Source organism: Garra rufa, chromosome 8, assembly GCF_049309525.1.
Source record: "Garra rufa chromosome 8, GarRuf1.0, whole genome shotgun sequence".
Classification (NCBI taxonomy): domain Eukaryota; kingdom Metazoa; phylum Chordata; class Actinopteri; order Cypriniformes; family Cyprinidae; genus Garra; species Garra rufa.
In genome coordinates, this window is record NC_133368.1 from 1,394,903 (window position 1) to 1,420,837 (window position 25,935).

Sequence of the window (25,935 nt, forward strand, 5' to 3'; positions counted from 1 at the left end):
ATTGATACATGGCCTTTGAGAATCGATTTTGAATCGACTACATTTAAAAAAAACCATATATCGAAAAATCCAGCCCTAGTTTGCAGAGTATTTACTTGATAATTATGGAAACACAAATATTGACTGGAGCAGTTGACAGATCTGTTTTTGGAGTGGAGTTAAACTGTGGCAAATTCATTTGAATGAGTCTGATTTAGAAAGACACACACCTCTCAGAAAAGGTCTAACAGCTGAAAATGCATATCAGAGCAAAAACCAAGATAACTGCCTGTAGAGCTCAGTGACAGACTTGCGTTAAGGCGATGATCTAGAGAAGAGTTCAGAAACAAATCTGCTGCATTGAAGGTTGACAGAAGCATTCTCCATAATGGAAGACGACTGGAACAACTAGGACTCTAGAAAATGTCTGACAGAGATGGAGAGGAGAAAAGGTGAGGCAAAGAATGGCAGATAATTGCCAAATGCAGATGTGCAAAGATGCTCACATCAGACCCAAAAACACTTGAGGCTGTAAAGCTGCTTCAACTATGGACTGAGTTAAGGGGATGAATACTTATGCAATCTACTTACTTCAGTGTTTTATTTAAGAAATTTGTCAAATTTACAAATCTGGTTTTTGCTTTGTCATTATTATGGTGTATGGAGTGTAAATTGATGTGGAGAAAAACTAATTAAAAGCAGTTAATATACTGAATACTTTTAGCGCTGTAACTATGGTCATTGGTTCCATTGAGCTCTGTTGGTAATGGCTGAACTTGCGACTATGGCTGCTTTTGACAAACACACCCATGATTGATTTTCTTCATAAAATGTTTTAAATGTAGACAAACTCACAGATCCTCAGAGGTTTCTGTTTGAGTTGAGCACTGTAGCCACTAGCCAATCACAGGGCTGTTTGTTGAGCACATGAACCTAGTGGCCAATCAGAGGTGTTTATGGAGACACGCAGGATAGCATTTTGTCCACAAACATGTTTACACTTGTCTATTCATTGTGAATGTATTGTAGACAGCATCTGGATATGGGTCATACATCAATGCCGTGTGTAAACAGCAGAGATCGATACAGATTGTGCAGAGTTTTGCTTCAAACAATGCTTTCTGGGAGACACACTGAATTTTTGACATATTCTTGCTTAACAGCCATGTAAAGCTCACTGACACTCATTTACACAAAGATTGAGATGCTGTTCTTTAGTTATAATGAGAGAAATTCTATCAAATGTTAATTGACTAAATCCATGTTGACATCCACTCGCATCTTATGTGTATAAAATACAGTAAACCAAAAAACTCAAATGTATGAGTCGAGCTTCATTTTGAGGCCGAGACTGTTATTAGGATGAGTGCTTCATGCTCTAAAAAGAGTGGAAATCTCACAACATTCAATCTGACTGCACTTCCTTTTTCCTCTTTCATTTGTTGTTCAAGCAAATCAAACTTTCTTTGTATGCAGAGTAGGCTAGTGCCCAGTGAAAATCAGCCCCCAGCGTAATAGTGTCAGCTTGTCAGGCAATGTTCTTTAGCCCAGAACATCACTCTGTGAGTGTCACGTAAGCAGGAAGTCACCCTGATTCTCTGTAGTGAATGTCAGATCCTGTGTGCACCATATGTTTGAGAAGCTGGAGAAGGAAGGGAAGAGATCAGTTAGTGCACTCATCTCCTTTAGACAGCACTATACAGTGCCTTGTGGAAGTATTCAAACTCCTCCATTTTTTCACAATTTGTAATGTTGCAGCCTTATTGCTAAACTGCTTTAAACTTCTTCCCTCCACATCAGTCTACATTCCATACACTATAATGACACTATAAGCACAAAACAGGTTTGTAACAAGTTTATGTAAAAATGAAAAAACTTAAATGATTCCACTGCATAAGTATTCACACCCTAATCTGGGACAGTTGAAATTGAGGAGAAGAATGGCAGATAACTGCCAAATGCTGACGTGCAAAGCTTGTTGCATCAAACCCAAAAACACTTGAGGCTGTAAAGGTGCTTCAGCTGAGTACTGAGTTAAAGGGATGAGTACTTATTTCAACGTTTTATTTCTAACAAATTTGCAAAGTTGTCACAAACCTGTTTTCGCTTTGTCATTATGGTGTATGGAGTTCAAATTGATCTGGAAAAAAAGTAATTTAAAGCAGTTTAACATACGGCAGCAATAACAGCATAAGACAAAAAAAATGAGGGGGTATGAATACTTTCGCAAGGTACTGTATGTACTACACATACTATCATTTAAATCTCAGTTACTAGTTTGTTTCAACAAATTCAAACCATCATATTGCTCTGTGTTAAACTGCTGAATGTGATCAGGAATCTCAGTGTATCAGTTGTGAAAAGAGCTGGATAAATGAACCACAGAGCGTAGTGAAGGAATCACCAGGAAACTTTTCAGCTGCCACATCACAAAGTACAACTGTTTAATGTAGTTTTTATATTTCTGGGTAATGTTTTCAAAACACTGACCTGCAGTAGTGAGGGCATCGATTAATGCGGTGTTGTCAGCCAATCTGCCGTGGGGATTTCTCTGCCGTCATCTGGTCTTCCGTGCGTTTAGATATCCAGGAGAAGACGGGAATGAGCCAGAGAGCTGAATAATTAATAGCGCTGTGGGTGACGCCGAGGCTGCTGACCTTGAAAGCGTTCTGCTGGAGGAGGAAGGCCTGCTGTTGATGGTGATAGCAGTGGTTCGTGAGGAGCAGCTCCATACGGCTGTGAGAGCGACCAACATGTTCTCTGAGCTAACTCACAGATCTTCAGGACTCACAGTTGTGGTTTTGAGGAGCCGCTGCTGTGTGACTGGATCTGTAGTGGGCCGGTCTTTGGCACATCAACACTGCCGCTTTCTGTGGTTTACATTTGTGGTTTTGGTCATTGATGGAGGTGGAGAGTTGAGCTGTGTGTCATCTGAAGGTTGTAGATCCAGCAGAACGGCCCCGGTGCAGCACTCTTCACTCTGTTAATTCACATTTGACGGATGAACTTGTGATTGGACTCCTGTAGGGACAAGCTGTTCCCGTCATCTGGATCTCACCATCTTTGATACTTTAGTCACAGACACTTTCTATCCAGTTCTCCTCAAGATATATGAGATTTGCGCTCTTTGACATTATTGAAGGGTCGATCAGCGAAGTTGAGCACTCGTTCTGTGTGTCAGGTGTAGAACCTGGCTTCAAAAAACAGATGCATGAGTGCTGCTAGCATTGCTTCAAAGGTTGCAGAAGTAGAAGGTCAGCTTGTCAGTGCTCAGATCATATGCCGCACACTGCAACAAGTCGGTTTGCACAGGCGTCGTCCCAGAAGGAAGCCTCATCTGAAGCTGGCTCACAAGAAAGACCGCAAACAGTTTGCTGAAGACAACCAAGAGCATGAATTACTGGAGCCATGTCCTGTGGTCTGATGAGGCTATAAGATAAACTTGTTTGGCTCAGATGGTGTCCAGCATGTGTGGTGATGCCCTGGTGTCTACAGTCATCATGGTCTGGGGCTGCATGAGTGCTGCTGGTTCTGGGGAGCTGTAGTTCACTGAGGGAAACATGGATTCCATTATGTACTGTACATTCTGAAGCAGAACATGATACCCTCTCTCCAGAAACTAGGCCGAACCGCAGTTTTCCAACATGATAATGATCCGAAACACACCAATAAGATGACAGCTGCCTTGCTGAGGAAGCTGAAGGTGATGGGTGGCCAAGCATGTCTCCAGACCTGAAGGGCATCCTCAAGCGTAAGGTGGAGAAGCACTATGTGTCTAACGTCCAGCAGCTCTATGAGGAGTGGAAGAGGATCCCAGCAACAACCTGTGTAGCTCTGGTCAATACCATGCCCAGGATGATTGAGGCAGTGCCAGATAACAATGGTGCTAACACAATATATTCACACTTTGGACAAGTTCACTTAGGGTCTACTCACTTTAGTTGCCAGCTTTTTGACAATAATGGCTGTAAAGTTATTTTCAGATGTTTTCTACTGCTATACAAACTGCACATTGACTACTCTAAAATATATAAATAAATATTTTGTCAAAGCCTACTGATTGATCTGTAAACTAATCAATGATTAGTTGATCAATTGTTTAAATAATAGTTGTATTAATCGAGTTACACAAATCACACATAAGCAGAGGACAAAGTGTGTGATAAGTTTCATTCAGTCCATAAGTCACTCCATATCACACCAGAACTTTTATTTCAGTGAAAATAGAGCGTTTCACCCTCCATGAAAGCATACTTTGGAAATCAATCTATTTTCCTCTGAAAATGAAAATGGTTTATTGTGGCATCAGATTAATGAGCAGTCATGCACTGAAGTGATTAAAGAGTGAAGGGATTTCCTGGTTTTGGATGTCATTGGAACTAGAAGCTGCAGACTGAAGACCAGCGTTAGGATGTTTTCATTGGTAGTGTCTGTCAGTCTGTCAGTAAGCGGACTAATGTGGGTCAGAGAGTGAAGCTGCATTAATCTGCGTCTGTGCACACAGTCTTGTGCTGATGAAGGGATGCACGATAGTGGTTCATTTTTATTTTTACATTATTGCACAAATCAAGAGAATGCCAACTTTTATTCAATTTAGTCACAGCAAACAGCTCCATTGGCTGAATGACACTGTTAGTATTATTTTTATTCAGAATATCTTAATAAAGATCGCTAAGCCCCAGCTTACATGTTTGCCTATGTTCATGTAATATAAAGAGGACACATGGCCGCAGTTGCCAGGTTGGGATGATTAAAACCACGGGGCAGAAAATGTGTCTGCAGAGGAAAGTTTTGATTGGGGGATTTAAACTCTAGACATCTGGCAACCACAACCATAAGAGTCGATAAAGCCTGGTTACCAATGCAAGATAACACACAAGGCCAAATTAAAATAAAACAAAACTTTTCAGGATGAATAACCAGCAGGCAAATATCGCAGATGATTATGCTTAATAAATTGAGAAAAGCCGAAATCGTGATATATATTTCTTATTCTGTATCTCTAGAGTAAATTCAGTAGTTGTTCGGTTTCTTCTGATGTTTATTCACATTGATTTGCTGCTTTAATTAGTAGTAAAGAAACTTCACTTCAGGCAAATGTCGGCACACGTTAAACAGCCACAAAATCACTAATTGTTTGTATTTCATGATAAAAAAGCCAAGACTTTCGCATTAGAAGTAACTAGGGCTGCAACTAACGATGATTTTGATAATCGATTAGTTGGCCGATTATTTTTTCGATTAATCAATGAGTTGGCTTACAAATTCCAATTTTAATGTCAAAATCACACTATTCCACATTCTGAATGCTATGAGAACACAGTGCTTAACAATTTATTAGACAACCTGTCGTAATAAAAAGAAAAGACAAATATCTGAAGAAAAACACATTATAACAAGCATAAAATAGTGCGGTTCCTCCGCTATTTTTAGATGCATTTTGTCCATAGAAATGCGTCATTCAGTGCTGTAATTTGACGTGATTCTCTGAAGTTGGACCCGATTAATCGATAATGAGAATTGTTGTCGACGAATTTCATTATTGATAATAATCGATTTTATCGATTAGTTGTTGCAGCCCTAGAAGTAACAATTAAGAGGTTGACCCATATTGGATTTTACCGATACCAGTAAGCTAGGTTGGACCACACCGACTGATACGGATTAATCGACCGATAGTTTTTGAATGGAAAATAAATGCTGCTTTTGTAAATGAATAAAAATATCAATATTAATTATGTACTGATCATTACAGGTAGTTAATAATTCACAAAAAAAAAAAAACTTTTTTAAAATGAACTCCCTCTAACAAGGAACAATACTTCTATTCTACAGTCAAGATAAAGATGGCTATCTTTAACCCTTAAATGCATGACTGTTTCACCAATCACTAAAATCATTCTTTTGATCGCTGGTAGCTTTATATATATATTTATATGTATTTAATGAGCTAACATGAACTAAGAGTTGAATTTTTTTTTAACAAATAACAAATAATTAATAATTATGATAATTAATAACTTATGTAGCAAATGTAGCTATTGCTCATTGTGAATATTAATGCATTAACTAAGGTTAAGTATCTTACTGAGATCTTACTGTAAAGTAATACCTATTGGTCTTATATATTTTTTTACTTTTATACATTTTTGTGTATTGCTATATTGTATTTAAATGTTCAGTTATTTTTGATATATGAAAATAGTTATTAAGCCTGTTATACAGTATTATGACACCACTTTTTTGCAAATAAATGTCAATATAGTGATAATACCATATTCCATGATAAAAGCATTATCAATTAATAGCAAAATGAAAATTGATACTGGCATATCCCTATGCATATTGCATATTTTTACTTTTTGTTATTTAAAGAAACCAAACCAATGTATCGTTAACATTTGTGACATCGAGAAAAACAATAGAAGTTTTTCAGGAAGAATGTTTTCAGCTTGATTTTTATTTGTATATAAAATTATGACATGCAGTTGCTTCAAACAATGGTATACAGCTATTTAAAACGTCAACCAATGTAAATTGTAATAATCGTAATTAATAATCGCGATTACAATTTCAAGGGAATAATTGACAATTATGATTTTTCTCATAATCGTGCAGACTATAGGGGCGTTGCTGTATAATGAGGACCTTCTCAGCCAATCTAGCAACGGACCCAACCTGGAAAAACAGCATGGATTCTTGCAGATAACCGATATTTCCGCCAATCAACTATCGTTTCCGGTTAATCTGCTAAACCGAGACATCGGTTGACCTCTAGTAACAATAGTTTATTGTGATTATTGTGGTGGCACTAAAATAAAATGAGTAAGATCTGTCCATGCAGATTACAGAATGACTGACTGTTGTGCTCTTCAGCTGACCTGTGCTCTGATATTTGTCTGTTTGCAGGTGAGATGTTGAGAATAACAGATGTGTGACCAGTGGACATCTGAGCTGACACTGCCTGCGCTGCGTATGAACTGAGGTAACGACTGATAGTCTGCACAGGGATATGTGACAGTAATATCACAACACACTGTGTTTTCCGCTTGGTTATGACTAATTTCATGGGCAGTGCAGACAAAAATACAATTTAAAATCAGTCTTGCTAATTTGAAGCTTCATTTGAGAAGGCTACCATCTACAACCTTTATATCCTGCAGTCATTGCTGAATTAGCTTTCTCCAATCCAGAAAACAAGACTCAAACACAACAGCGAGGAATCGAATCCAATCGATTCCAGAATCAGGAATTGGTATTTGGAATCGATTTCAGAATGGAACAGCCATACTTCATACTTTGAGATCTTTGAGATGTTTCTACACTTCAATTGCAGTTCTAATTTTCCACCTGTGAAGGCAGTTGAGGCATTTTTATAAGGTCTAATAGCTGAAAATGCTAGCTGTGACAGGAAGAGTCGGCACTCAAGATGGCCTCTGGGAGGACCCTCTGAAACCTCTGAGACTGGAGCACCAGAGCTGACAGCAGTGGGACCATAGAGTCTGGGACCGTCAAACCGTGGACCCACAGGTCCAGAGCTCACATGAGGCACAAGCACTCCTCCTTTAGCAGAAAGTGCTGCACACTGGGCTCTCAGCAGCTTCACAGATAGAGACAGATTAGTCCTCCTCCGTCTCTGTGTCCAAGGAGAGTTTTAGCACCAACACAACTACATACGGACAGATAATCTGCAGCTGACTGTTTTTATTTGAAGTCAAGGTTTAATAGGGTTTTTCTTGTAGGGCTTTGTTCTTAAGGTTTGGATTATTTGTAAGGGTCAGGTTGGTGTCTGATGGACCCTTTATTTGCACCAGCTAATCAAATAGTCACTCACACAACACACTTAAAAATAAACACTTTCTTAATGAGGCCGTAAACTCTAATCAGCAGGATTTGTGTCTTGTCTGTCTGTCTCAGGTAGTGGTGATGGCTGCAGATAGAGGTATAGTGGAAGACTGGCTCTCAGAATTCAAGGTGAGTCAAGCAGGCACCCGCTATTAATGGCTTCTGTGTGTGTGTGTGTGTGTGTGTGTGTGTGTGTGAGAGTGTTTCCAGGTGAATCAGACCGCTAGTTCAGGAAGGACGCTGTGCCCTTACTTTACCTTAATGCATGAACACACTCAGAGTTGAGGATAGCGCAGGGAGAGTACTGTAACATTGGGGTTTTCATGATGCCAGGAGCATAAGGTCACAAATTGGCTTGTTTATTGGTTATATTCATCAAAACATATAAAGTAAAGACCTGTGGAATCTGTGACCCTAAAACTGTGATACAAGCCAAAAATGTGTCTCAGTTGTGGATTTCCATGATGGTAAAAGCCAGTGAGTCTGCTCTGAGCGGCCAGTGTTCAGACTGTCAGATACTGCTGTTTTTCAAAGTGTCTCAGGTGGATGACGGTCAAGGCATCTGAAAAAGACTCTCATGAGATCTTAGGTGTTGTGCAGACCAGTTTGTTGTTGCTGTGTGTGTTTCAAGCACTTCTTTCTTTATTTAAAGGAGTACTTCACTTCCAGAACAAAAGTTGTACAGATAATGTACTCACCCTCTTGTCATCCACGATGTTCATGTCTTTCTTTCTTCAGTAATAAAGAAATTATGTTTTTTGAGAAAAAAACATGTCAGGATTTTTCTCCATATAGTGGACTTCTATGGTGCCCCTGAGTTTGATTCTCTAAAATGAAGATTAAATGCAGCTTCAAAGGGCTCTAAATGATCCCAGCCGAGGAAGAAGAGTCTTATCCAGCAAAACGATTTGATTTTTTCAAAACAATTTGAAAATTTATATACTTTTTAACCTCAAATGCTCGTCTTGTCTATCTCTGCGATGCGCATGTGCAGTCTGTGTGATCCAGATCAAGACGGTTAGGGTGTGTCAAAAAACTCCCACCTCGTTTTCTTATTTAACTTCAAATTCGCCCTACATCGCTGTTTAACCTGTTTTTTTTTTTGGTAAAGGGCATCTTCTTTGCACGTTCACTTTGTAAACACTGGGTTGGCACTTCTGCAGTGATTATGAAGTTAGAAGAGAAAATGAGATGGACGTTTATCGACATACCCTATCTGTCTTGACCAGGAACCATAGAAGTCCAATATATGGAGAGAAATCCTGAAATGTTTTCCTTAAAAAAACGTTATTTCTTTACGACTGAAAGAGGAAAGACATGAACATCTTCAGCAGCGATGTAGGACGAGTTTTTCGGCATACCCTAACTGTCTTGAACTGGAAAAAACAAGTTCACGCAGCTAGACAAGACTAGTGATGGGCGATATGGGCTTAAAAACTGATCACAATAATTTTTGTTATTTATTGCAATAATGATATCAATAATGATAACTCAGGGAATCCTGTTTCTTTAAAGAAAAATATTATCTTTCCTATTTTTTACCTAGAATAGGGTGTTGAGCATGAGTAATGACACACGTAATGACTGTTTAATTCATGGAAGCTGGAGGGTGCCATTGCGCAAAAAATCCCCATATACATAGCAGAATGTAACTGATCAGTGTTGCAGAATTGGGCTACTTGAACACTGTTGCTGTGGGTTGTTTTTGATGTCCACAGGTTGAAGCTACCCCAAAATAAGTAATGTTTAGCCCCTGGAATGCTTACTTAATGTGTATTTTACCCCCCAGAATGCAATTTTTACTGGGGGGGGTCCCCCTCGAAATGCGTTCGGGTTACTTTTGAGTAGCAATTGGGCAGGTTTTGTTGTGAAAATCTGGCAACCCTGCGAACAACGTTAAAATAAAATAAAATAAAATGCAGATAGAGAAATTTTAACTGAGGAAACTTGAAGACAATAAACGTACGATTGCTACAATTATTTGTCTGTGTTCTTCAAGCAATCTTGGGTATTTTTATTGGAATAAAGTATATTTTATAATGCATTTTACAATTTAATTTACAACTTTGTCATTATTATCATAGGAAGACTAATTCTTATCGTGGGGAGAATTTTGTAATGGTATTGGTAAGATATCACTCATCCCGAGTGTTTGAGATTAAAAAATATATAAACTGTCAATTTGTTTAGAAAATGGCAGATCGTTTCGCTAGATAAGACTCTTCTTCCTTGGCTGAGATCGTTTAGAGCCATTTGAAGCTGCATTTTAGAAGATCAAACTCAGGGGCACCATAGAAGTCCATTATATGGAGAGAAATCCTGAAATGTTTTCCTCAAGATACATAATTTATTATCGACTAAAGAAAGAAAGACAGGAACATCTTGGACGACAAGAGGGTGAGTAAAATATCTGTAAAGTCTGTTCTTGAAGTGAACTACTCCTTTAAAAGCATGTTGCCTGATACAGTTTATTCAAGAGATATTGCACAGTTCTTTAGCTACAGTTTGTTTTGAAATGATGCTCAGTATGGGTTTATACTCTCACAGGCGTTGTCTGAAACGCAGCTGTCTGGTTATGCCGGAGTCCTCCATCAGAAAAATACACTTGTGCCGGCCCTCTACAGCGTCATTCAGGACCCTGACCATGAGGTGAGACGAGATGGTGGACCAGCGGAGCATGAACAGCAGTGGGTCTTCTGCCTCTTGATCTGTGTGCTGTGTGTTGTCCACAGCTGCTGGAGCCGGTCTGCCATCAGCTCTTCGAGCTTTACCGCACTTCAGAGAACTGTCTGCGCCGCTTCACACTGCAGTTCCTGCCCGAGCTGATGTGGGTTTACCTGCGCAGAGACAGACACAGCAGCGGCTGCATCGAGGCCCTTCTGCTGGGCATTTACAACCTGGTGCGTATTCAGTCATCGAGCCGTGACATACACAGACACACTGCAGAAAAATATGATTTCAGTCTCAGTATCAACCCCTGAATGTTGGATGTTTTGGTGTTCGTATATGAAGGTGGTGGTCAAAAATCTTCATGAACTGTTTTTGCCCACTACACAGTACTAAAACCACTTTATTAAAGCTGGCAAATGACCCTCTGTTATCAGCAGACTCAGCAGCACTTATTACACTGGCCCTTCGTGACTTTAGAGCAAACTTCAGTGCTGTCTCCTTTATCCTCAAGTTAAAGTTACTTTAAAAAGTAATGCATTACAATATTGAGTTACTTCCTAAAAAATTAACTAATTACGTTACTTAGTTACGTTAGTTCCGTTTCGTTACTGTTGCGTTACTTTTTAAATCTGGGCAGGGCTTGCTTGTTTGTTTTTAATATAAAAAGTTGTATTTTTGTCAAATGTAAAACCCTTTTCACACCAAAAGCCTCAGGCTTAGAGAAAAGTAAATTGACGTCTGTACAGTAGACCGCAGAAGAACAAATGTCAACTCTTCAGCAATAACAAAACAAATGTTAGATTATCTTGAGTAATTATTTCTTATTAGTATGGATGAATTGGATCATCAAAGGTTGGCAGCAAAGACATCGGTTCATGAAATGGGATTAAATACATAAAGGATATTTTTATAATTTAACATTTTTAATTATTGCATGTTTGGGTTGAATTTCACCATTTTTATTCATTTTGAAGAATACTGTATCTGTTTTTAGTGAGTGGGATGAATTAATGCATGTTCACATTTATTCTAGAACTAAAGTAACATCTTACCCACAATTTCTCTCAACATGGAGACAGGAGAGCTTTTAATCAATAAATGGAGGAAAAGTAACTAGCGTCACTTATTTGAAAAAGTAACTCAGATATTTTCTTGTCAATTAAAAAGTAATGCGTTACTTCCCTAGTTACTTGGAAAAAGTAATATTACGTAACTTGCGTTAGTTGTGATGCATTACCTCGACTCTGGTCCTGTATTGGTGTTAGGCAGCAGTTTACTTCAGTCACCAACCACAGATCCAAAATAGTTTTTAGTCTGTATGCTATCCATAGGTCAAATTATTCAGTAGCATCGCTTACATTTCCATCTGTGACTCAGCTATGGCGTTTTTGCCTCTGTAGTGGACATTATATTTTAGTGAATTCCTATGAGAACTCACATCTTGACAGTTTTAAGGCTGGATGTCCTGTGCAGAGCTCATTCGGGGCTTTTTAGATACCAAAAATGTGTACGTTTGACCATGACCACACCCTCTCCTTGGTTTTTACAAATGGCTCAAATGTATTTAGTGAAAAATTGCACATCCCTATGGAAATATGATAATATTTTGTAATTGTCATTTAAATCTGCATAATTTTCAAATTGTTTATTATAAAGCGACGTCTCAGGAAAATGTGTTGGGTTTTCAAATCCAAACATGACTTCCTGTTATGAAACAGGACATGTCCACTGTAGAGGACACCAGGACTAAAATCATTTTTATTATGCATCTTAGGAGACATAACAATTGAATAGGAAAATAAATAATATATCAATATTCTCATGAAATATTAGATATTATTATGAAAATCTGGCCAATTATTACTTCCATTATGACCAGCAGCAACACATTAATATGCAAATTAGATACAGTGGATACACTGTGTTTAACGGGAAAACCAGTTTATGGACATTTTTACACACATACTGTGTGAAACAAGATTGTATATCAAATATTTTTTTTTAATATGTTTTATAACATAGTTGAGAATCATCCTTAAACAAAGATTGGTACAAAAAAAATCTGAAACCTAAAATTGATTGGTGATTTTTTAAAAATCCAATTGTTTTTGCCTTTTTGATGTCTCATGCCATTTTTTATTTTTTAGAAAAACTGAGACTTAGTGTCCTCTACAGAGGACATAGAATAAAATATGAATAAATATCATTTTTCAAAAATGCTAATTTTCCTGTTTTTTTTCTAATGCTCTAAACAATGTAGTGGCATGACAAAATACTAAATTCACAAATCTTCTTTTCTGAGCCTCAGAAGGATAAGTGGATGACACACAAATCTAGATTACCTCCTGTTCTCTTTCTTCTATCCCATATTCGTTCATGAACAACTGCATTCAAATTCCTTTTGAACCTTTTAAAGCTAAATCCTGACCAAACTGCATCTTGTTAGTTGGCTCCAAACTGCTAATTTCTACTGAGTCAGATCTCTGTTTAGATATTGATGGTGTTTGGGTTAGACCCTGACCAGCTGTCTGTAAACTTGGAGACACATTTGACTCTTTGCTCAGTTTTATAGCCCATATTAACCAGGTCATCATGTCCTCTTTTGTCAACTCCACCATATTTCTAGTCTTAGTTGTAAAGTTGTAAAGATACTAAATAATTACTAATGCCTTCATTACTTCTCAGTCAGATTAGTTCCCTTTTATTTGGTTTACGCAATACATTACTTCAACGTCTGCTGCTCATATTCCTACACACACCAGTGAGCCACATCACACTGGTACTTTAACTGGTATTTCAGCTTCTGTTTTTAACTTTTCTGTTAAAATAGTAGCTTTTTGAAAAAATAAAATAAAAATAATGCTCAATATAACCTGATTGTGTCACACTCATTACGGTTTATTTTGCAGGAAATAGTGGATAAAGATGGAAACAGCAAGCTGTTATCGTTCATGATCCCGTCTCTGTCCAAGCCATCCATATATCATGAGGTAAACAACAGCTCCAGCGTAAAATACATTTTTTTTTTTTACAAATATTTTATACCTTTGCGGAATGAGAAACGTCACTGTGCTGCTTTCTTTACTTACTTTTTTATGTAATTAATATTTTATTTTACTTTTATTTTATCACTACACTCAGAAGATGTACACTCAAATGTTTTACTTAATAACAAATAAACCAATCATGGATATGACACAAAACGGTTTTTAATATTCAACACACTGGTTATGTGAAACATACCTAAAAAAAAAAAATCAATTAATGGAAAATTATTTTCCATATCAAGTAGAGAAAAACATTCAATATTGAGGAAAAACTTAGTCAGCAGTTAAAAGAGAGTACTTACAAACCTTAATGAGCTGTTGAACTTGGCTAATTGTAAGGAAACATGTCCCCAACAAGAAAGCTGTCAGTTGAAATGATGGAAAGGATTATAAAACTCCTTCAAGATGGAAATCCGTCATGGAGTGTGGCAAAAGAAGTTCTAAGTTGGAAGTTGTTTCTAAAATTTGATGTAAGTACAAAAAAAATGGAAAGATTCTAGAACAGAAACATACAGGCGGATCAAGAAGACATCAAAGCGTCAAGATAGAAAACTCAAAGCAATTTGCCTTAAAAACAGAAAATGCACAATGAAACGAACGAAGAACAAATGGACGGAAACAGCAGCTGATGTGTGTGACACAACTGTAAGAAACCAGCTGAATGAAATGAGGTTTACATATAGAAAGGCCAAATGAAAACATTAATTTAGCATTAACACATAAACAAAAAGAAAACTAAATTAAGGAAGTCATGGAGTGTGGATGATTGGATGAAAGAGATATTCAGTAATGAATCGCAAATCTGCAACGGACAAGGAGACGATGCTGGAACTTTTGTCTGGTGCCGTTCTAATGGACTGCCTGAAGAAAACAGTCAAATTTCTCAACTCATTTCTAATATGGGGTTGCATGTCAGGTAAAAGAGCAGGGGAAATGGCCATCCTCACCTCAACAGTCAATTCACAGGTTTTTGGACACTTTTCTCATTGCATCAAAAGTTTGGTGATGATCTTAGTATGATAATGCATCTTGCCACAGAGCAAAGAGTGTTAAAGCTTTTCTTCAGGAAAGGCACATCAACTCAAGGATACGGCCAGCACACAGTCCAGATGTCAGTCTAATTGAAGATGTATGTTGGAAATAGAAAAACTGGGCTCCATCTTGCAAAGCTGATCTGTCAACCGCTATTCAAGAAAGTTGGAACCAGCTTGATGAAGACTATTGTTTTTCATCAGTGCAGTCCATGCCCTGAAGATTTCAGGCCGTCATAAATGCCAGAAGAGCAGCAACAAAGTGCTAATTGTGTTTTTTGGTTGATGATTCCATCATTTTTTCCTCAACATTGAACGATTCCATCATTTTTTGCTGTACTTGATATGGAAAATAATTTTCAGTTAATTAAAAGAGCTTAATCTAATTTGTTTGAGATACGTTTCACATAACCACAATGTTGAATTAATAAACAAAAAATGTTTTGTGTCATATCTGTGATTCGTTTTTTTGCTATGAAGTAAAAAAATTGGGTGAACAACATCTAAGTGTGGTGGTTCCATATTTTTTATTTTTTTCCAGGGGTTGTACATCATTGTTTCAGTGTACAGGAGTTTTTGCGCATTTGCACAGATTTTCTTTTTGATCACTACATGCTGCTGACCCCTACATTTCTGTACTTTGAGGGCATGATGCCAATGACACATACTGAGTTTCATAGTACTACGCCAGCGCATGGTAAAATACAGTGTTTCACAGTCAAATTGCAAACACAAGTTTTATTTGGGGCAGACGGTTGCCTTACATCATCTTCTTTTAAAAAGCAATAGTTATGAGTACTGTGAGCTTATTTCATTTGAGCCAACTAAAAAACATCAATCCTGTGCTAAAATACATGAGATAGCACATCACTTCAACATTTACTCATGTTTACTTAAGGTGATGATATTGAGCATCGCTTCCAAGTGATGTTGCTTCAGGAGCTTTCCCATTGAAATTGGGCAATACATCTCTGGATCTAAATCTAGATACTTCAGATCAGTTGTGGGCCCTGTGTCTTACCTGGTGGCCCAATGATGGCAGCATTGCTCAACATTACACTTTTCTACTAAGTGCAATTATTTTTAGTCATGTTGAAATGAACTTGTTTGAGTAAACTGGACTGTTTATGCAGACATAGAAACACTGGGTATCTCAACTCTGTTTGGCCCCAGGAATCTACTGAGTCTCATGAGTTTAAAGGTATTTGGTAATGTTAATTGGTGCATTAGTTAACATAAACTAACAGTGAAGAAGACCTGTATACAGCCTCAGTTAATATTTCTTAATATTTCTGTACATTGATAGCTTGAATTACAAATATGCATTGACAAACTAACAATGAACGCCTCTTAAAGATATCAGTTAACCTAGGTCTGAGAGCATTACTTGATTAATATTTAAGAAGCGTTTTTGTGAAGCTCACTGTACATTGGAAACCATCTAAACATCAGATAATGTATTTCTAATGTTTGCGGGCTCTTTACTAGCATGCTTCATCTTTAATACAGTATTTATCATGCATTAATAATGGCAAACCAATTATTGAGGAGGTGAATGAAGCCATATGATTGCTGAAAAATAGAAAGGCTCCTGGAATAAAGCAGAAGCGCTCAGGACTGAAGGAAATCGTACTGAATTGACTCCACAAGCTACGTGATTTGGCACTTGAGACACATTCCACCTGCAGGAAATAAAGCCGTTAACATGCCGCTATTGAAGAGAGTCAACAGTCAGGAATGTAAGATCTGCCATGGCATCAGCCTTCCTCTCTTTATGGTTGACAAGGACTTCATACATCAAATCCTGATTAAGAAGAAAGGAGTGGGTGTGGGAAATGCACTGTCATTATCTTCAGATCAGCTCAACAACAGCTATGTGACTGATCTGATGTTCAGCGATGCCTGAAGTCCTGAATAATATCACCATTCGGCCTGAAGATCAGCCTGACATCAGATGCCTCACAGGCCAACATTCACCTCAACAGAGTCCAAATCAAACATATTCAGTCCAGATACTAGGGATCAGTGGTCCAGGAGAAGAAAATAGGCTTTCACAGGACCCAGACATGATGCCTGCTGGGAAAATACCAAATACCACCTTTTCCTCATCAAAGAAGAGATTTTCAACATTATAATAGGGTCATTTTGTCAAATCAACCACATTTTCAAAACTTCCCCAGATCAAATGATTGATTGCTGAAAGATAAAAATGCATAGTGATGGAAGCCAAAATGGCAATTCTCACCTTAGATTCAGAGTCAAGTTATAGAGGGTAAAAATGAATTCAGAAAGATGGCAGCAACACAATATTATTTTTACACAGAGATGGGTATGTCTGTTAGTGAAACCTGTCAACTTTATCAATCTTTGTGGCATTATGTGCCAATGGGGACCATTTAAAAATAGGGAAACAGCACTTTTCAAGTTTTTCTTTCTCCAAAGTTTGCCTTCCTGTAACTCAAGTAATATTAAAGATATCTTAATGCCCTTTTAGACATTGGGTTCTAACAAACTTTCCTTTTGGCACCTTCATTTTTAAGGCCCTATATGGTTCTGTTTCAGAGTTACTGGAATTTCAATATGGCTCCAGGAGTAAATGGTGAACCTCTGGTTGAGTTGACACGGAATGACCCAATAGAGATAGCTCATGTTGGTAAGGCCACAAACATTAGGAACACGGCTGATGCTCAGATGGGACCACAGTCAGTGACTGCCAATAAACCTCTTTCAAGGTTCAATCTATGAATGCAATTATAAGCTACCCTCAGCCCTCAACCACTCAACCACTCAACATCAAAAGGAAACCTCAAAGTATAAAAATAATTGACTCTGTTCCATTAAATTCTTAAACAGTAATGCACACTGGGTAGTAATGTGATGGCGATGAGAAGTGTTGTGGTCGTTACATGTCGAGTGCGCATTATTTCTCAATAATTCAACAGCCTGTGGTCAATTATTCCTTACGTAATAAATGCAAGTCTGTTGTATGTAGCAGGCATGAAAAACCATGATCTGGGACAATGTGAAACAACCAGAAAAGAGCATTTGGTGGGAAATATAGAGACATTCTTACTGCATTCCAGTGAATTAAACGTGAGATCTGTTGAGGAACAGGAGAGAATAGGGCACCTGAGAGCAGTGTGTGTTGCCTTTTCCATGCTGTTACAGCAGAAAATAAGAGCTCGTCACAGAAATCCTGGTGATACCAGTGTAACAGATACAATACCAAGCGTCACATTATTCTCCTGGCGGATAAAAATAGAGCAGCTCATTCAGCCAAACTAAGTGATAAGGACTATTCGTAGTGCAGCCTTATTAATTGAAATGATTTGTGTCAGTCATTTTGAATAGAGGTTCCCTGAAGCAGAACTGCTGATGCACTACAGCTTTGTTTCTCATCTCTGAGTCATTGGCTGCAATCTCATTTGTCTGACATGTAACATGTTTAGCTGTCTGGTTCTATAATTATTTTATTTTCTTCTGTTTTATATCTTTCACTCTTTTCTTTCTCTCTATTTTGCCTTTATTTCTGAGCGGGTTATAATTGTGTTAGGTGACAAAACCAGAGCATTGACTGAGTGCTAATTGTTGTGGGAGTGCCAATCAATATTTGATACCTCTATGAGTTAGCCACTGAATAGTGCTGCGTTCACTGTGTTTACTGTGTTTACTGTAAGCAGTGAAATGACTTCACACACCAGAGCCAGTTGCTTAAGTCTAACTAGTCTAAACTAGTCCTTAGTGTACACCTACAGTGAGGGAAAACATGATTTGATCCCCTGCTGATTTTGTATGTTTGCCCACTGACAAAGAAATGATCAGTCTTTAATTTTAATGGTAGGTTTATGTGAACAGTGAGAGACAGAATTACAACAGCAAAAAATCCAGAGAAACACATTTCAAAAAAGTTATAAATTGATTTGCAGTGAAATAATTTGTTGACCCCTTCACAAAACATGACTTAGTACTTAGTGGCAAAACCCTTGTTGGCAATCACAGAGGTCAGGCATTTCTTGTAGTTGTCCAGCAGGTTTGCACACAACTCAGGAGGGATTTTGTCCCACTCCTCTTTGCAGATCCTCTTCAAGTCATTAAGGTTTTGAGGCTGATGTTTGGCATCTTAAACCTTCAGCTCCCTCCACAGATTTTCTATGGGATTAAGGTCTGGAGACTGGCTAGACCACTCCAGGACCTTAATGTGCCTCTTCTTGAGCCACTCCTTTGTTGCCTTGGCCATGTGTTTTGGGTCATTTTCTTGCTGGAATATCCACGACCCATTTCCAATGTCCTGGCTGAGGAAAGGACGTTCTTACCCAAGATTTGATGCTACATGGCCCTGTCCATCATCCCTTTGATGCGGTGCAGTTGTCCTGTCACCTAAGCAGAAAAACTCCATGTCTGACGGTGGGGATGGTGTTCTTGGGGTCATAGGCAGCACTCCTCCTCCTCCAAACACGGCGAGTTGAGTCGATGCCAAAGAGCTGGATTTTGTTCTCATCTGACCTCAACACTTTCACCCAGTTCTTCTCTGAAACATTCAGATGTTCACTGGTAAACTTCAGACGGGTGCAGGATTTCAGTCCTTCACGGTGTAGTGTGTTACCAATTGTTTTCTTGGTGACTATGGTCCCAGCTGCCTTGAGATCATTGTCAAGATCCTGTGTAGTTCTGGACTGATTCCTCACCGTTCCCATGATCATTGAAACTCTACGAGGTGAGATCTTGCATGGAGCCCCAGACCGAGGGAGATTATTTATTGTCACAAAAGAGACAGTTATTTTATGTTTCTTCCATTTTCGAATAATCGCACCAACTGTTGTCACCTTCTCACCAAGCTGCTTGACGATGGTCTTGTAGCCCATTCCAGCCTTGTGTAGGTCTACAATCTTGTCCCTGACATCCTTGGACAGCTCTGTGGTCTTGGCCATAGTGGAGAGTTTGCAATCTGATTGATTGCTTCTGGACAGGTGTCTTTTATACAGGTAACAAACTGAGATTAGGAGCACTCCCTCTAAGGTAGAGCTTGTGACCTTTATAAAAGACATCTGGGAGCCAGAAATATTGCTGATTGATAGGGGATCGAACACTTATTTCACTCATTAAAATGCAAATCCATTTATAACTTTTTTGAAATGTTTTTTTTTTCTTTTTGTTGTCATTGTCTCTCACTGTTCACATAAACCTACCATTAAAATTATAGACTGATCATTTCTTTGTCAGTGGGCAAACGTACAAAATCAGCAGGGGATCAAATATTATTTTTCTCTCACTGTAAAGAAATCAAGTCCTACGATGAGAGATTGCGCGATTCATGCTCCTAAAAGACTGACTTACCCCAACTCAGCTCAGTAATCGTTATTTAATGCTTGCTTTAATGATCCTTCCTAACCTTGGTGCTGGAGATCCTCAACAGTACACATTTCGGAGATGCATCCTTTGTCCTGAATCAGGTGTGGTTGATTAGAGACGTGCGAAATGTGCGATGCTGAGGAGCTCCAGGAACAGGGATGAGAACCGCTGCTGTATAGATGTGCTAACAGTTAGCATTTGTGTGGTGTCCCTAACCTTCGTTTAGTGTCGCTGTGTTTGTGTGTGTGTTCATGTGTTCAGCCGTCTAGTCTGGGCTCCATGGCTTTGACTGAGGGAGCTCTGTGTCAGCATGACCTGATCAGAGTGATCTACAGCGGCCTGCACCCGCAGAGAGAGACCGTCACTGCCCAGAACAGGTCATTGTCCCGATAACACTGTTTATTTCTCAATTAAGATCTCCCAAAGGAAGGATTTGTGAAATTAACCCACAACTATGTCCTTGAAGTGTAGTGTTCATACACACTCAAGGCACCCACTGCTAACGGAGATCTGTGTGCAGGTGATGTTTTTTTGTTATGTGTGTCCGTAGGTTTGAGATGCTGTGTTTCCTGATGCTGTGCTATAATTCGGCGGTGGTCTACATGCCCCCCTCATCACACCAGGCCATCTGCAGAATGAGCTCACGGTGAGATCTCATCTCCTCTCTCTGGACCCAGAGACAGCAGTTATAGTTGAAGTCAAAAGTTTATAGAATCTGCAAAATGTTAATTATTTTAACAAAGTAAGAGGGATCATACAAAACACATGTTCTTTTTCGTTTAGTACTGACCTGAATTAGCGGTCTGCGCGGGACTGCTTTTCTAGTCCCGCTCCCGTGAGATTTTATTCCGCACCCTCCCGCTATATATTCAGGCTTTGTTCACCCGCTGCCTGCTTAGAATAATTTTCTTCCCGACCCGACCGTTCCCGCTAAATTTAGTTCTCGTTTCCAGAATCTCACATTTAACCATTAGGAAACAATACCGGGAGTATTCAAGGAAAAACATGCATTAAGAGCTGAAGGGTGAAAACTTTTGAAATTTGAAGATCAGAGTAAATTTAACTTGTTTCGTCTTCTGGGAAACATGTAAGTATATTCTGTAGCTTCTGAAGGGTAGTAGTAAATAAAATTAAAAAATGATATTCAGGCAAATGTTTAAAAGTTTTCACCCCCGGCTCTTAATGCATGTTTTTTCCTTCTGGAGCATCAGTGAGTGTTTGAACCTTCTGTAATAGTTGCATATGAGTCCCTCAGTTGTCCTCCGTGTGAAAAGATGCATCTCAAAATCATACAGTCATTGTTGGGAAGGGTTCAAATACACAAAAATGCTGAAAAATTAGTGGGACCTGAAGGATTTTTCTGAAGAACAGCGGACAGTTGAACTGTTCAGGACGAACAAGGGACTCATGAACAACTATCACTAAACAAAAAAACACAGCTGTGGATCATTCAGGAAACAACACAGTATTAAGAATCAAGCGTATGTCAACTTTTGCACAGGGTCAATTTTATAAATTCAGCTACTATCTTCTCTTGTGGACTATATGTAAATGTCTTAAAAGTGAAATGTCTTATTCAGGTCAGTACTAAATAAAACAACATGCATTTTGGTAAAATAATTAACATTTTGCAGATTCTGCAAGTTACATGTAAACTTCTGACCTCAACTGTGCATTAGAAGCAAGCACACTGCCATGGGGCTTTCACTTTGCCCATCCGAGTAAAACGCTAGCGTCAACAAAATACAATCGCAATACAGTCGTAACTGAACGTAAATGTCATTTATTATGTCATAATGTCATTTATGTTCAAAATGTTCAAATTGTAGTGTGTTCAGCCAAACACACTACAATTTCGCCATTAGCGTTGGGTTACGTTGACGTCCAGCCCGAGATCGTTGCACAGGAGATGAATGTGTGCTGGTGTTCCTGCAGAGCTGATCTGATGTGTCTGGTGTGTCAGGTTGTGCGTGTGCGGCTTTCCCCGTCAGCAGCTGAAGGCCTGGACGGCTCCCTGCATTCGTGTGGTGTTGGACCCGGAGTTCATGGTGCAAATGCTCGCTGCTGTCTATCATGCCATGTAAGTGTGAACACAAGTAGAGACGCCTCATTCCTTCCAACCTCAAATGAGTGTTGTTAAACTTATACACTTAAATACTTTTGATCATAAAAATCTGCACTAAACTTGGTAAAAATTGACCACAAGGTGGCACAATTCATATGATTGTTTAGATTAAGCTGTTAGTAATGCCTGCTCTGGTGTTTTAATACTTGTGTATAAATGGAAGTGTGTTTGTGACAGATATAATGGCGAGTGGGATGCTGGGAGAGAGGCTTTGGATGACATCCTGTACAGAGCTCAGCTGGAGCTGTATTCTGAGCCGCTGCTGGTACGATTCAGACACCTCTCCTGGCTGTGGATTACTCTCTCTCTGCTGTTGGTTAAGCTTTCTTACCCGCTCTGTGCCTCTGTGCTGTTTAGCTGGCCAATGCGATGAAGAGCTCTCTGCCTGACAGCGCTCCGGATGCATCTCAGGGGAAGAAGCTCCTGCAGGTGGAGGTCACTCCCACCATCAGACGAATTTCCACTTGCGCCATCACAGCTGCATCCATCCGCAGACTGCGCTGGAAGAGAGAGGGTGAGATGAACACACACACACACACACACACACACACACACACACACACACACACACACATGTTGGGTTTACATGTTTTATGGGGACATTCCATAGGCGTAATGGTTTTTATACTGTACAAACCGTACTTTCTATGGCCCTACACCTACCCTACACCTAAACCTAGCCCTCACAGGAGATTGTGCACACTTTTACTTCCTCAAAAAAACTCATTGTGCATGATTTATAAGCCTGTTTCCTCATGGGGACCTGAGAAATGTCCCCACAAGGTCAAAATCTACTGGTATTCCTATCCTTGTGGGGACATTTGGTCCCCACAACGTGATGAATACCAGGTACACACACACACACACACACACACACACACACACACACACACACACACACACACACACACACACACACACACAGAGACACACACACACACACACACACACACACACACACACACACACACACACACACACACACACACACACACACACACACACACACACACACACACACACACACATCTAACTCAAGCAGACCTCACAAACACTGGACAATTCACCCTGGATCAATTCCTACACCTCATGTGATCAGACCTGGTTGTCCAAACCTGTTTGTGGAGGGTCATTATCCTGTAGAGTTTAGCTCCAACCCCAGTGAAACTTCCAGGCAGCTGGACTCTGCAGAACATTTACATGGTACTGATACCTCGAGGATCAGTACCAAAAAGTCATGCATCATGATGGTGTCATTATCATACATATTTGATATATATATAGAGAGACATAATTATATTTTTATTCTTTTTTTTTTTTCTTTTTTTTTCTTACTTTTTTTAAAACTTACTTTTTTTTTTTGCTACTGCACTTTGAATACTTACAGTGCTTTTAAATCTTAAGTACACCCCATGAAAAGTTTTGTCCTTTTGCATTAGTGGGCATATCAGTACTGAAACTTTATTTGGGCTGTATTGATGGGTAAATTTAATATAATTTAACAAATAATGATGAACACTCGAAACGTGTGTCTTATCAGTAATCGGTTTTCTGTCGTATATCAACCAATAGTACAAGTTCTTCTCCTGTAGGAACAGATTTGTGAATAAAAGAGCAGTGTTGTGGACTTTTCTTTTTAAAGACGTCATTTCACAGTTACAATATCTGATACATTCTGCTGTCATGGGCATGAGAGTGTCATCGGTCAGAAAACTTTGCTGCCAAGGGCTTTACCTTGTGACATATATCATGAGATATAAGACATATATCTTTCTTGTGCAGTTTCTAATCAAGTTGAACTGGAGTGTTTCTGCCTCTCCTGTGGCTCAGTTTAGAGCCCTGCATGAGCCTCATATATAGACCCTAGCCCTTGTCTGACAGCTTATCAGAATCCTCAGCCCCAGTCCGAACCCAGCCCGTCTTTTTTCCCCTTTCACCCAAAACAGCTTATACTACTGTTTCCAGCTATTAAAATAGTTCAGCTTTGTATGTAGTGGCAAATTGATTATATTTTAAGTTAATTTAAAAAAAACGTTTGGAGCATTTTTTGTTCCTTAATGTAAGATTTTGTTTTTTTTAAAGTAACGACCAAGTGGCCAGCGGCAGACAGTCAGTTGATCATAGCCTTTGTTGGATCAATTTAGCCTTCTTAAATCATCACGACTTGCCTAAAATGATATCTAAAGATATAAAACAGCTCGAGCATAGTTATTTTAATCGTTTAACCTATATAAATGTGCATTGTTAGACACATATTGAATTGTTTGTGCGGAGAGTGGAGACTAAAGCGCACTTTTCAGGACATGGAGGCGCCAGCGCGATCACTTGCATCGCAAAAAACATTAAAATATGGCATCATTTTTTATCATAAAGGTAAGAGTAATACATCATTCACAACTCTAAAGGGTCTACGTTTATTTGTGTGCACTCACAAAATCACCGAAACATTTTGCTTTTATAAAATAAAGGGAAAAAAAACAGGTTGTGCTTTCCGCTGTTTCGGTCTTGAGCAGGAGCGCTTCGGCAAAAACTCAGCAAATACTTACCTCACAGTCTTGTTAAATATATTTATAGAAAGCTTTAAATTGCTACTTTCAAACTAAATAATTTCAATCGAAAACAAAAAAACTTTCAGTCTAAAATCTGTAAAAATGCCTTTCTCTCTAAAGGCGCGTCCTCGAGCAGATGGCGAGTCAGGATCATCAACTTGATCTTGTGACACTGATTGAGAAAGCACTGGTTTATTAATAAATAATCTCCTTACTATTTCTCACTGACACATTCATGGTAATTACGTTTGCCGGTGCACTATTGCGTGCACTTGAAGGCTTCTCCTAAAAAAGACTAGATGCCCAGCCTGTGGCAGAAAGGGCGTAAATAAGTCGGGCCCGGGCTGAAATGCATGGCCCTAGCTCACTTGTTAAGTGTCATTCTTTACCGCAGCCAACTCTAGGTTGAACTAACTCAGTTTAGCTGGACAATTCCCACCTTGACAGCTGGTGCCTTTGATCTGGCTCCTCCACAGAGACTTGCATCATTCATTTCCGAGGTGAAGCAAGGTCTCGCCAGAGTTTGAAGAGACTGGAGAGGCAAGTGACATGTCATGTAACGTGGCCAATTCAGGTGTCTCAAGCCAAACAACTCAAACAACTGGGTGAGTAAGGCCCAGACCAAGAGCTCTGTTCGGAGCTGTATAGTGCAAAGGACTTGTCACTGCACACAACAGAAGTCACCATAGAAGCAGGCCTACGCTCTGGGGGCAGCTTGGTGATCCTAGATCAGGGATAGGCAACGTCTGCTCTGGAGTGCTGATGTCCTGCAGTGTTTAGCTCCAACCCTGAAAAAAAACCTCACCTGCCTCTAGTCCTAGTAACCCTGAAGACCTTGATTAGCTTATTCAGGTGTGTTTGATTAGGGTTGGAGCTAAATTCTGCCGGTCATCAGCACTCCAGAGCAGACATTGCCTATCCCTGATCTAGATCATAATGTTTGTCTGATCTTCACAGAGATGAACAATTCTGTAGACCCTCATTCATTGTCACCATGACTATGATTATATGCTGGACATGATATTACAAATGTGCTTGATACATCTGCTGTTTTGGGTCCTACTTCCCTTTTATTGGCCAGTTTAGGTCTACACTAATGCAGGATGAATGCTGCATTGTGGCATTGTGTTAGCTGGCGACATTACTATCCTTAGACTTCAGATGAAGCCTCGTACAATTTTTAGGGAATAGTGTTTAGCTCCCACTCCCAGAACCAGGATTTACACTGGAAAATGTGGGCTTGAACAGCATTGGCCAATGCCGTTGCACTGGCGCGTTTAAGTACTTGGTTATTTCGCTAGAACAAACCTCATTGGTTATTGCAGAAGCTCAAATGCACT

General features: G+C 39.2%; 1 protein-coding gene across 2 annotated transcripts in view; it reads left to right on the top strand.

The window, feature by feature from the left end:
- Positions 1 to 25,935, top strand: part of hycc2 (hyccin PI4KA lipid kinase complex subunit 2) — a 38,802-nt gene that overhangs the window by 1,565 nt on the left and 11,302 nt on the right. For both annotated transcript variants that reach the window (XM_073845347.1, XM_073845348.1), the window contains exons 2-11: positions 6,889 to 6,964; positions 7,897 to 7,953; positions 10,372 to 10,473; positions 10,557 to 10,724; positions 13,404 to 13,484; positions 20,183 to 20,298; positions 20,472 to 20,567; positions 21,885 to 22,001; positions 22,224 to 22,311; positions 22,404 to 22,560. In XM_073845347.1, the coding sequence (XP_073701448.1) occupies positions 7,906 to 7,953; positions 10,372 to 10,473; positions 10,557 to 10,724; positions 13,404 to 13,484; positions 20,183 to 20,298; positions 20,472 to 20,567; positions 21,885 to 22,001; positions 22,224 to 22,311; positions 22,404 to 22,560 (973 nt within the window). In that variant the 5' untranslated portion in view covers positions 6,889 to 6,964; positions 7,897 to 7,905. The remainder of the gene's footprint in view (positions 1 to 6,888; positions 6,965 to 7,896; positions 7,954 to 10,371; positions 10,474 to 10,556; positions 10,725 to 13,403; positions 13,485 to 20,182; positions 20,299 to 20,471; positions 20,568 to 21,884; positions 22,002 to 22,223; positions 22,312 to 22,403; positions 22,561 to 25,935) is intronic.